At 46.6% G+C, this 12,744-nt stretch overlaps 1 protein-coding gene across 1 annotated transcript; it reads left to right on the top strand.

The window, feature by feature from the left end:
• The first annotated feature begins 652 nt into the window (after window positions 1–652).
• Window positions 653–12,681, top strand: ZFYVE19 (zinc finger FYVE-type containing 19). Its single transcript, XM_037395187.1, has 11 exons — window positions 653–886; window positions 1,412–1,533; window positions 3,338–3,391; window positions 3,932–4,092; window positions 5,333–5,478; window positions 6,343–6,457; window positions 7,014–7,223; window positions 7,727–7,806; window positions 8,504–8,614; window positions 10,611–10,753; window positions 12,151–12,681. Exons 1-11 carry the CDS (start codon window positions 833–835, stop codon window positions 12,215–12,217), a joined length of 1,263 nt encoding a protein of 420 aa, XP_037251084.1. The 5' UTR covers window positions 653–832; the 3' UTR covers window positions 12,218–12,681.
• Window positions 12,682–12,744: the final 63 nt, after the last annotated feature.

The raw sequence follows: 12,744 nt of genomic DNA on the forward strand, positions 1-12,744 counted from the left end.
AAGAGTGAGGTAACACATTTTTTTGTGTCATTGACACCTAACGACATCTAACGGGCAAAAATGCAACAGTGTACTGAGTCCACTGTAATGGGGGCACGGACACGGCATAGCGGTGCCATACGGAAGCTGCTGTAAGCAATCACTCAACTCTGTAACGAGAAACTAGTGAAGGACCCCGCCGGCGGCCTGCTCCCCCTTCAACAGCCACAGTGCTTTTCCTTACGGTGGGAACGGCGACTACTCGAGATGGAGCGCTAGGCCGCGGGAGGCTGAGGCGTCTCCCGCTCCTTGGCGTCGGGCCGGCCGCCGGGGGAGGAGGAGCGCAGGGGAGAGGCGCTGCCAAGCCGCCGCTCCTCCCCGACCCACCACAGGGGGTACGGGACCGCCTCACCCGCCGCCAACCGGCGCAGCTGCCCGTTCCCTCAGCGCCGCGGCGGGGCTCCGCGGCGCGCTGCCTGCTGGGAAAGAGAGTTTTCCCGCGCACCCAGCGCCGCGCGCCTCGCCGGCGGCACCGGCCGGCAGGTACCACAATGCACCGCGCGGGGGGGCCGGGCCCGGGCCCGGCGGGCGGGGGGGCCCTGGGCAGCGCAGCTCGAGAGACTACACCTCCCGGTACTACACCTCCCGGTACTACACCTCCCGGCGGGCCCTGCGCCGCAGCGGGGCGTCGTGCGGCGCCGGCCCACTGTGTGAGGGGCGGGAAGGTGTCGTCTCGGCCTCCCGGTTACCGGCAGCCCCGGTTCGCTGCCGCCCTTTGGGTGTGCGGCAGTGACAGGCGCTGCGGGGACAACAGTCGGGCCTGACGTAGTGGGGGCGCGGCTCCGGTAGCAACATGGACAGGCGGTGCTATGGGTGTGCGTCCAAGTTCTCGGTCTTCAAGAAAGAGGCAAGTCCGGCTGAGGGGGGCAGGGCCGGCCGGGCCCGCGGCGCCGCGGCCTTAGGGAAGCCGGGGAGTCTTGAGCGGCCCCTGACAGCGCCGCCGCGTTGTTGTCCCTGCTACTGAGCTCGGCGGGGCCTGGCTGCAGTACGTCTGCGAATATGGGTGATTATGGGAAAAAAAAAAAAAAAAAAAAAAAGAAAAAAAAAGCTGTTGAATGTCATCCCTCTAATCCAACATTCAGTCACTGTCTCAGAGAATTCCCCCCCACGCTTCATTATACTATGGGATGAAATGGTGTCTCAGCCCCCAGCAGGAGTTATGTGCTGGTGCTCGAAGGCTCTTGAGAGTCTCCATATCTTCAGCAGTAGCTAATGATACAGTTTAAAAAAAAAAAATCAGTGTAACCCCAGTGTTATTTTTAGTGCAGCTTGGCATAGGTGCTGTTCCTGCATATGGCTGGCCAGAGCAATGGGGTGTGGATGGTGACTGGGTGCTGAAGCCCTGTCCTGCCCCTCTCTTGTGTCTCCGCAGTGTGGATGCAAGAACTGCGGCCGGTCGTTCTGCTCAGGCTGCCTTAGCTTCAGTGCTGTCGTTCCCCGCTGTGGAAACACTCAGCAGAAGGTGTGCAAGCAGTGTCACGGAAAGCTAACTGGGTAAGACAGAGTGTTTTTTCACCCAAAGGCAGTATCTTGCTTTGTTTCTTCGTTTTGCACCCCAAAGTTGTGTTGCGGATCTCTCCGTGAGAGCTGTGCCTTGCGCTTGTGTGTGCATGCTGCCTGTACCCTGGAGTTTCAAGCCAGGTCGTTAACTGAACTGCTGTTACATGAGCTGTGCAGTCCAAAGATGGGTATCAGGATTTGTGAGGCTGTTCTCTAGGGTGACATAGTAGTCTGAAAGAACTAGGTTCAAATCTTCATGGGTGGACATCTAATGCCTGTGGATATCTTCGCTAGACAAGAGCAGATTAAGCTGCACCATGTATTTGCCCAAAAATCTACACCCCTTTGAAAGCACTGGCAGACTTTTGAGATGCATAGTAGTTGAATGGTCTAACTAAGATGTTCGAAGTGTTACCTCTGTGGGCAAACAGTGACACAGATCCTTCTTGTTAAGGGGTCTCTGCTATGTATAGCCTCAAGACTTAAAATTTTGTAGCCTAAAATTGGTTTTCTTTTAAAAGAAAAAAAAAAAAAAGATTTGCAAACATAACCTGCCTGTTAAAAACAGAAACCCTTAATTCAGTAGGAGCATGGGTTATACACATGAACGAGTAATGCAAGAGCACAAGTGTACACCAGAACCCCTCGCTCGGCCAGTTCTTCTGTGTCGTCTTTTGCATTTCTTTTACCTCTCTTCTAGCAAGTAATTTTCACCAGTGAGTAGGGAATTTTTTGGCTCTGCAGGTGTCTAAAGGAGAAGAGTCTGTCATTAGCAGAGGCCTTCATTTCAGAAGCACTGGCTCATGAAACCAGTGTGAGCTATTGATGCTGAAAGTACAGTATTCAGTCTTTCAGGTTTGAAATTTTCTGATTCCCTGTTACATCTCCAAAGCCATTAAGAAAACAGGGCAGCCTTTCTCCATGTTTCTTTTGAGGTTTTTTTCCTCATCTGTTTAGTATCAGCACTGTAGAGTTACAGCAGAAAAAAATTGTCCCTGACTGGATGGCAGGTAGATAATACAGGTAGGCTGCAGCTCTGTAAGCTGTGTGTATTGTTCTTCATGCACGTAGCTTTCAGTTCTGAAGCCTTGGAACTGGAAAGCGGTCCAGTGATGTTGCATTCATTCATTGCTATACAGGCCTTAGCACAGCACAGAGGTGTTTGTAGCTGTAACTTCTAAGAATGAATAAAATATGCTAACTACCCTACACAGGTGTGTAGTGTAGTAGCTCAACCTGAATACAGCAAAGTAGAAGATAGTTACACAAGATGTGTTTGCGGTGTGCAGTGTTCAAGTGTGCTAGAAGATGTTGTGATACTGGTTGTTACGTAATAACTTTTGTAACATTTTGTTTAGCTTGTGCATTATATAATTCTGTGTTTGTTGCATGCCACTGCTCCTTTCAGAGTATTCCGCTGTATGGAAGCTAATTACACTGTGAGTCTTACCTAACTACTCTCTATCTGCTCTCTGAACTGGGAGGTGCAGGCTGTGGGAGGCAAGGTTATTTCATCCCTGCCTCCTTTGGATTACTGGTGACCGCGTTAAATCATGTTTTGTCCAGATGCAAAACAACTGGACCAAAGGACTAGAAATTAAGTCCCTTGCTGTCGCAGACAGCTATATTATCTTAATTCCTTCCATAAGCTGATTGCTTTCCATATTAATGAGGTTATGAAAGGGACCATACCAGGAGATTGAGAAACATATGCTGATTCCTCTGGAGTTGAGAGACTAGATGACTGAAGCATTGATAGCATCTTGAGTTCAGAGAAATTGTTGGTTTTGTCTTCCAGAGAGGCATCTCAAAGCATTTCAGCAAAATGGTCGCCACCAGAAAACTACAAAAAGTGAGTTGCACTTGCCTGCCAGATGGTTTGTTTGTGCTGCAGAGTAGCCTTTCAGGCCCTCGCTCCTCGTTCCCTATAGAAACCAGCAAAAGTGGGGATTGTGATGTGGGTATTTGCTTGTTCAGATTTGGATAAAGGATGCAGGTTTTGTTTTGTTGTCTGAGTCTTTTTGTTTGTTTGGGGGGGTGGAGGTAGGAGGGTTGTCTATTCTTTTCAAATATACTCCTGAAGAGCCTCCTGCCTATGTTTATCTGTGACTGATTGGACTTGGCTTGGAAACAAGAACCTGGTGGTGAATTGTTCCTTGTCTCCTTGGAATTGGTGCCAGGTGTGCTTCTTCTGTGAGCTAAGGTTTTCCTTACCCTTGGGTGTTCCTCGTTGTGCTGATACAGGAAAACCTGGTACAGGAGGGAGTGGTTTCTGTTTTGTTCTACACTGACATCCCTCAAATAGCCTGTTGGGTTCACAGAGGATGGTTTTTTATCTTAGGGTTTAAACCCCTGTTCTCAATGGTTTCTTTTTTTTTCATTCTTGTCACAGGCGTGTAGCAGCTTTTGAGGCTAAGCAAAACCAGCTGAAAAAACAACAGAAGGCAGCTGGGGAGCCCCTACGTCCAGTAGGCTCCAGATACCCAGGGCTCTCAAAAGAGGATAGAGCTATTGCAGAGAGACTGGAGAGGCTCAGGCAGGAAAGGAAGCCGAGTGAGTTTTGGAAGATACCAGGGGTACCTTGGGTGGGAACATTGCCACTTGGGGAAACATGGAACCTGGAGGGAGGAAGTAGTGCTGGGCTTTCAGAGCCTCCCTTTTTAGGGAATTGAAGGGTTAAAATAAGACAGAGCATCCATGTCCTGCTGCCACAATGGTCATATTCTACAGTGATTTTAGGTTGTTGTTCCAGTTTCTTTTTGCTTCTTGGGGTTTCCCTTGAAACTGCTTCTCTAGTTTTGGGACAGTGTCTTACCTGTAAAATCACTTTCTCATTTTCCATTGTTTGGGATAAAAGCCTGTGTCAAGCCCCTTAGGAGCAGAATGAAAAGAGGGTCTTTGGCCATACTGTTTTGCAGAAGTTTTCCTGTAGGTCATTGTCCTGGGCAACAGCAGTGCCAGTCTCTGTGGGATTATGTTCTGGCCAGCCTTGCCTCACAGAGGAAGAAAAGGATTCTCATCGCAGTCCACAGCTGTCAGATTCTGGGACAGCCTTGTGGAACTTGTGAGAGAGTAAACTATTTTAAAAATTATCTGTGATCTCTAAAAGGGAAAGAACACCCTGATTATCATAGGATCATAGAATCTAGAATCATTTAGGTTGAAAAAGACCTTAAGATCATCAACTATAACCATAAACCTAGCACTGTCAGGTCCACCACTAAACCGTGTCCCCAAGTGCCACACCCACACATCTTTAAATGCCTGCAAGGATGGTGACTCAGCCACCTCCCTCAGTAGCCTTTTCCAATGCTTGATAACCCTTTTGATGAAGAAATTTTTCCTAATATCCAATCTAGACCTCCCCTAGCACAACTTGAGGCAGTTTCCTTTCATCCTGTTATGTGGTGGGGGAGGGTTTCAATATGCCTAGGATTACATTAAGAGATGTGGTAGCAATGGACTGTACTGCCTAAATAACACATTTCACTGCCTGTCCCTAGTGTCCTGAGTCAGCTGATTGCCAAATGACATTATCCTAATACCTTATGGTTAGGAGATAAACTGTGAAGGAGGCAAGGACTCGGAAGAAAAGGATAGCAGTTACCATTTAGGGGAGCCTCCAAGTCACTGCAGTATGACTGCTTGTTCGTGTCAGTGTCTGAGGGAGGTTTTTGCTCAGGTGTTCAGAATCTGATTCCAGAAAGAAATACAATTTTGAGAAAAAAAAATGTGAAACCTTTTGTTTTCAATAACACAATAATCACTTCTCTTGGGTTATTCTGAATTGCAGAATCCATCCCTACTCAGGCTGAGATCGAAGCTAGGCTGGCTGCGCTGAAGGAGGACTGTCGAGGACCTGTTCCATCCACACAGGAAATGGAGGACCGGTTGGCTGTCCTGCAGGGGAGAGATCCTCCTTCCCAGGCTCCCAGACCTGTAAGCTCCTTCAGCTCTTTAGCCAGCAGTGTATTCTGAGCTGACACAGTAGCTGGTGTCCCAGCATGTTAACCGTTCTTCTTTCTTCAGCTTTTTTGTGTCCAAGTGGCACCCTTCAGAAATCCCCTCCTGTTTGTGTCATTGCTCCAGAAGCAAATGGCCAGCCTTTAACAGTTCACTGCTTCAATTTGAATGCAATATGTTTCTTTATGTCAAATGTAGTTCATGTGTTTATTTTTAGTTACGGATGCTAATATTTTTCCTCTCAACCCATTTGTATACCCAAGTGGTCTGATTATTTTTTTTCAGAGCTGTTTGTTTGTGTTTGGGGCTTATCAGCCCTGCCTTCTAATTGTATCCTGTAGTTGTTACTGCAGCCCAGCTGGGAAAAATCCTGTTAATTATTCCAGAAATGGTTAGTCTGAGATTGCAGAGGAATGAGTTGTACATATGCCTTCAAAGCCTATATGAATGATCTTGTCCCCAAGATGCTCATGTTCATTTTTCAGCAGTGCTTCACACCCAGCTGTTACCATAGGCCCCAGTGGGGCTCTGGCTGGCACTGCTGAGAACGGCACTCTTTTTACATTGGGGGTAGGGGCAGAGCTGGGGTGGGACCCAGCAGCGTGTACTCCTATATGTTCAGCACTACTGTGCCTTGTTTGGGTGACTGCTTTTCGAGTTGTGTGCACTCAGCACCTCAGAGAATGAAGCCCTAAGTCTTACACCAGATAACCATAAGTTGAGCAGTGGATGCATCTTTTTATGCTGTTTCCACCTAGGGTGATCTTGGTTACCAAACTTTTCATTTGATTGAGTACACCACTTTCATTTGCCTTTTCCCATACCCTCCTTGTTTCTTAGGTACACCGACCTCCTGATACCAGAAGTCTGGTCCAGCAGACTGATGACCTGTTAACTCAGCTGTCAGAGGAAGTTACCATTGATGAGCATTACAGACCAAGAATCCAGCCTCAAGGTATCTACTTTGGCTTCCACTGACCTGTTTCTGTGTAATAATATATGTGTTGTAGTGAGAAGGGATTATGTGCCTCCCTGTCCAGCCTACATGTGAGCTGGGTGTCCAATTTGACCTAATCTTCCCCTTAATGGCTCCCAAATTGACCAAGAGCAGCCATCCGGATCTATACTGGGTCTCATTGTCTTTGCTTGGAGACGGTTTCTTCTTCTCAGGGCTGTATTATTCAGATTGCTCCTCTGTTTCTCTGTGACCCTTCCCTGGGGAGGAGCTCTTGCTACTCAACACACCTGTGCGCTGTTACAAAACATTGGAATCTGGGATACAATTATCTTCCTAGCTGCGGTGTTTTCTGTGTAATCTCACTGTAAAATACAGATTAGCTCACTTTCTTCTTTTCATGTACAATGCAGATCCTACTGTGGCATGCCTTCTCCTGTTACTTCCCAAATTAATGGAGGAGCAGCAAGCTACACTCATACCATTGCTTTAGTCTCGTTGTCTGCACCCAAGGAACATTGCTGCTGAGTCACCAGCGTGTTCGGTCTGTTTGCAGCTGTTAGTAGCCAGAATTTGAATGATCTCAATCGGGAAAGTGAAGATTGTGTTTGCCCTGCAAATCTGGACCCAAAACAGCTAGAGGAAGAGAAGAATAAACTTCTGGCAGAAGCTGCTGCTGAGCTGTGGGAAGAGAACACTAGACAGGAAAAGATCCTACAAGTTGCCAAGAGACTTGCAGCACTCAGAGGCGAGGACCCAGAGAAAGGTGAGTAGCAGACAAAAGCACAGTGCCAAGAGAGGAACCAAGTTCCTGTGACAGAGTAATTTCTTTTGAGAGGCATTTATCCATGTAATTCCTCCATTCTGCAAGAAATAGACAGATTTCGTTCTTGCCTGTAACATTGTACAGGTTGGTTCCTCATGAAATCAGTATGAAAGATTTTAGTTGAGGGTAAAGGCTGGAGCTGTAATGTCAGACAACTTTGTCTTGCACCCTTCTTTGGGATAATTCTAGCATGCTCTGGTGAGGTTAACAAACCTTTTAAAAGCAAACCTCTGGTTTTGATGGGGTTTTTTCCCTTCCCTCTTCCAGTATTAAAAACAAACAGTAATGCCATTTTTGAGAGTCCTGACCTGTAAAGGGTCTGTCTGTGCCAGAGCCAGAATGCCAAAACCAGCTCACACCACAAAGGATTGTCTCTGGCACATAAGTGGGCTCGAGGTTTGAGGCAGGTGTGGGTTACAGTCTCCTATCTCTTACTCTTGCAGTTACACTGGAAACCTATAAACTCCCTGACAGTGATGAGGAAGTGACTGAGGAGGAAGCCATTCGCAGAGTGCTGAAACAGGTCAGAAGTGGCAGCTTCCTCTCAATTATTCCCAGTATATATGTTACCTGTGAGCATGCAAAGCATGTGTTTCTGTTCCTGGGCAGAATTTCATTCCTTTCTCTCCTAGTGCTTTTCCAACACCAGCTCCCCTGGGCCATCAGCTACAGGTGATTGGCAACATTACTTCTAGTCTGTCACATTGTCTTTCTCATTCATGCTTTGTGTCTCTTGTGGTGTCCTCTCCAACTCCACTTTGCAGGTACTTCCTTAACTTCTCGTTTAATCTTTTCTCCCACTCAGCTAGAACATGGATGATGAGGTGTGTGCTGTTTAGCACAGCTTATGCCTACATTTCTGTCTAAATGTCTATGAAGTGTCTGCCTGCAAGACAAGAGCTTTCTGTGCTTAAGTTTCTGCCTAATTACAGACAACACATGCATGATTAGCATGATGTTGAGGGTCTGCTGATAGCTGCACTGCAGAGTGTGTTTAACTGAAGGCCCCTGCTGCTACACTAACTGTTCACAACGTACGCACAGTGTTGGGAGTGCAGACCAGAACAAGCTCACATCTGCCTAGATAACACCAGATGTATTCAGACTTGTTATCTCCTGTTACTGCATGAGAGCAAGGAGAAGGGCAGGAGTTTAGAGCCTAGAGTGAGGCTCCCAACTGTACTTGAAACAACAGGCTTCTTACTTTCTGTTGTTACCAGCTCGCAGAGGAAGCAGCCCTGGATGAAGCAAGTGGATTCAACATTCCTCCAGATCAGACCACCCAACCAACACCCTCCCAACAGAACCTGCATAAGAAGGCAAAGCAAAAGGTCAGTGAGCTGGTTAGGATCTCTTGAAATGACATGTTCCAGGGCCTCAGGAGAGTACAGTTATAGAGCAAAAGTTTGCTGTATCCTGAGCTTGATGCAAAGGAAAAAAAAACAACCAGCTTCTCCAGAGCAGGCAAGCTGAGTGGCTTCTGCAAGGCTGACCAGGCCTGAGCACAGCTGTGAGTCATCCTTGTTTTAAAAGGAATAGCTCCCTGGGACACAATTTCTTTCAGGGTGACTTTCTGCTGAATGGGATGGTGTCCTCTAAACCCAGAGAAGTTAGCACAGACCTCGCAAGATGGATATTAGAGAAGAGACTTTTAACTTGATTGATGTAATTAGACCAATTGGCCACAGTCTAGTACCATGTAGCCTGTACCAGGGTAAGTGGGAGGTTTGCCAGTGCTTTCAGCATGTACAGAATGGAACCTCTAGATAGTAATTGACTGCATTCTCATATAACGTCAGAGGAAGGAATTAGTAATAAGATATCCTATGCTCAGAATGGAGTCCAGCCTATTATGGAAATATATACACCTTCTCTAATGTATATTACAAGAACTAAATGGACCTGTGACTCACAGACACCTGACAGGCCTGTCCCCACTGGAAGAAATTATTTAATTGTAAGCATTATTGAAAACATCCATCTTGTAGGTATGCCACCTTGCGCTTCTGGGTTTAGTGATATAAAAGATAGTGCCATCTTATTGCTGTTGTGTTTTGAAGCAGCCTTTGCCAGTGTCTGGGCACTGTGTCCCAATGTGTGTGTGGCTGTTCAGTTCCACAAGAGTTGTCTGTAAAGCAGGCGGAGACAATAGATGGCCTTATGGATAAATTTTAGATTATGATTTCAGAAGATCTTTTTGGCCCAGCCTCAATACAAATCAATAGTAGGTGTCTTTAAGCAAATCACTTCATTTGTCCCACAGTTTTCTTTCTATAGCAGGGAGAAAACACACTCCTTCACCACCACCTCCCCACTGCTTTCTGTTCCCCCATAAGTGCTTTCAGCAAAACTGCTTGATCACTTGGTTTTGCAGCAGGGATTGTCTGTCGGTTGTGTATTGGGTCTGGTTGAGATTGAGTCAATTCTCCCTGTAGCTTCCCTCAGTGCTGAGCTCGGACTGGTAGCTAGAAAGGTGGTGATAACACACCAGTGTTGTGGCTACTGCCGAGCAGTGCTCCCACAGCATCAAGGCTGTCTCAAAAATTTCCCCCACCTTAACCAGTAGGCTGGGGATGGGCAAGGTCTTGGGAGGAGACATAGTTTGGGTCAGCTGTCCTGGCTGACCGAAGGGATATTCCATACTGTGTGACGTCTGCTCAGATACAAAACTTGGAGAAAGGAGGAGGAAGGCTGGGGTGGGTGGCATTTGTTATTGGTGATATTTACCTTCTGGAGCAACGACTATGCATACTGAAGCCTTCCTAGTAAGAGGCCAGACATCTGCTGATGGGAAGTAGAGACTAATGTCTTTTGTTTTCCTTTGCTTCCGTGTGCAAACTTTGATTTTGCTTTATTAAACTGCCATTATCTTGACCTATGAAGTTTTTCTCATCTTACTTTCTTCTCCTCTATCCTTCTGAGGAGGGGAGTGATCAAATGGCTTGGTGGGCGCCTGGCATCCAGCCAAGGTCACCCACCACAGCTTGGTATTGCTGTGGTGCCTGCCAGAAGATCTGGGCTTCATGCCCTTAACATGGACAATGTTGGTGTATATTGCTGTAGATGCTAAATGAGGATGAACACCCTCTGAGCAGCATAGATTCATGAGGAAATTATAGGGAGTACCTTGGGTTTTTATTATATGATCTAGATACATACAGAGCCTGTCCTTGGGCTGTGGGCAAGTTCATCTCACAGAGTTAGGATCAACAGAGAGTGGACTGTGGACCATGTGACATGTCGTCGTGGCCATCATGCATTACAATGGAACTCCTGTATTGTCTGTGCTGGGATTTGAATGCTGTGTCTCTTCTCTTTGTGAATTAGAGCCAGACTCCAACCGCCACAGCTCTTGCCAGCACAGATGACAGTGATGAGGATGAGTTACCCTGGTGCTGTATCTGCAACGAAGATGCCACTTTGCGCTGTCATGGCTGCGATGGGGACCTCTACTGCCAACGCTGTTTTCGGTAAGTCTGTCAGTTCCTCCTGATCTGAGAGGCCAGTGACAGGTAAACTTGGCTGCTCTTGTTTGTTCTTCCCCTTGGGCAGAAACCCAGGCATTAGGAGGTAAGATCTGAGGAACCCAGATGTGAGCTGAGTGCTAGTTTTTATGGAAATAGTTTGTGCAGTCAGTCGTTATCCCAGGGTTCGAGGACTAAACTGGTCCTAGGCAGAAATGTCTGTCTGCTCCAGTGCATGTTTGGGCACATTGTCTGAGTGTTCTCTGGAGCAGCTGATGTGCTGCACTGCGTGGGATGGGATAAACAAGACCATTGTTCTGTGACTCCTGTGGCTTGTTATTGATGGATGATCTGGGCTGGATTGCCATAAGAGGAGAGATCAGATAGTATAAATTACTGAGGCTTTTCTTAGTTGAAACTCTGCAGTCTTAAACTATGTAAAAAAAAAAAAAATCTTCGTTGATTTTATAGGCAAACCTTTTTTTCCTCAGTTAGGCCTTGCAGCAGCTGTAGTCTTGGTTCTTAAACATCTGTAGCTTATTTTTGACAAAAAAAAGGTTGCACATCTCAGATGTGGACGGTTAATTCTTATGAATACAAAGCTATTCCTCACAACTTGTGTGGTTTCTTTTTTTCATGTCTCAAAACTATTGGGTAGTTGGCTGGGTTCTTAGATTAGTGCTGGATGACATTTAGCAGGGTGCTAAGAATCTGGTTGGGATAGCGAGAGATGCTTTTGTGTATATTCTCTCATTTTCTGCAAATGTTTTTGTAGAGAGATGACAATTGAGTAGGGGAGAATATATGAAAATGGTGAGAAAACATATGATTGTTAGATGTAAGATAATAAAAACTAAAGCAACAGTATCAGATGGCAAACATCATTAAAAGCAGAATCAGCAGTCTGACAGGTGACTGAGTGTATTAGTTGCGTGCTGTAGATAAAGCTTGTGTCTTACTCCACAGTGCCCGCTTCTGAGCGTGGTTAAGACAGCTGCCTGTATTTTAGCCACAACAGTTATTTTTGAGTTGTGTGAGCAGACTCATTTTGACTGTTGTCGTCGGAGTTGCTAATGTGCGTGGGAATCACAAACACGGTGCTGAAAATGAGCCACCAGTTACATGAATCTCCCAAAGAGGGAAAGAAACAGAGAGGCCTACTGTCACTTCCCATTCCAGCAGGCAAGGGTGAACAGACCTTTCCACAGAGCACCTCAGAGGTTTCTGTTACGAGCAAATATGTCCAAGTAGTCAGTCCACATGGCTGCCAGTTGGATCCTCACAGCTAACTCTTGGGATGGGTTTCTAGTTAAGGGCTTCTGGGAGACGTCTTGTGCAGTGGTTAGCGGTGAGTTCCCTGCCTGGGTATTTACTTCTGACTGCGCTTTGTGTTTGATTCTCAGGGAAGGCCATGATGAGTTTGACTTGAAGGACCACCACACCTCCTGCTATCGTCTTCCGTGCAAGTAGAAGCGATCACAGTCTTCATGGGCAGAAAAGGAGATGGAGAACAGGAAAAGAGAGGAGTTGTCCAGATGGGAAGAGTCAAGTGGATTTGCAGCCAAAACGGGTGATGTTTTGGACAGTTAAAGATGTGCTGTAATCTGAGAGAGGCTTGGAGGGTGTGCAATGCTGTCCTCCCAAGTACAACCAGAGGAGTACAGGGTTTGCTGTGCGTGCTTGGGGATAAATGAGGACTTGGTATGAGGAGGCGGATACGAGTCTATAAATACAGATGGTAAGGCAATGCGGGTAGCAGTAAAGATGTGTGTTTAAGGCAGTACTGACTGGCTGATAAGTAACTTCCTGCTTTTGCTAACAGCTTACACACTGGTTCAACAGGCAGCAAAGCACTTTGCACTAAGAAAACTGTCTATGTCATGATCACCTGTGTGATGAGAACTTCCAAAGCATAATAAAAACTATTGTATGGAGCCCTGTGGTTTAAGTCTCTCCTGGGAATGCCTGATAGCCCTTTACAAAGTGTTGCCATCTCA

This window comes from Falco rusticolus, chromosome 7, assembly GCF_015220075.1.
Source record: "Falco rusticolus isolate bFalRus1 chromosome 7, bFalRus1.pri, whole genome shotgun sequence".
NCBI classification, from domain to species: domain Eukaryota; kingdom Metazoa; phylum Chordata; class Aves; order Falconiformes; family Falconidae; genus Falco; species Falco rusticolus.

What these genes read in the sequence shown, in the direction of transcription:
- ZFYVE19 (XM_037395187.1), top strand. Translation starts at nt 833, where the DNA reads ATGGACAGGCGGTGCTATGGGTGTGCGTCCAAGTTCTCGGTCTTCAAG. An exon ending in AGGCGAGGACCCAGAGAAAG is followed by an intron (nt 7,224 to 7,726) that starts GTGAGTAGCAGA and finishes TTACTCTTGCAG; the next exon opens with TTACACTGGAAACCTATAAA. An exon ending in TTCGCAGAGTGCTGAAACAG is followed by an intron (nt 7,807 to 8,503) that starts GTCAGAAGTGGC and finishes TGTTGTTACCAG; the next exon opens with CTCGCAGAGGAAGCAGCCCT.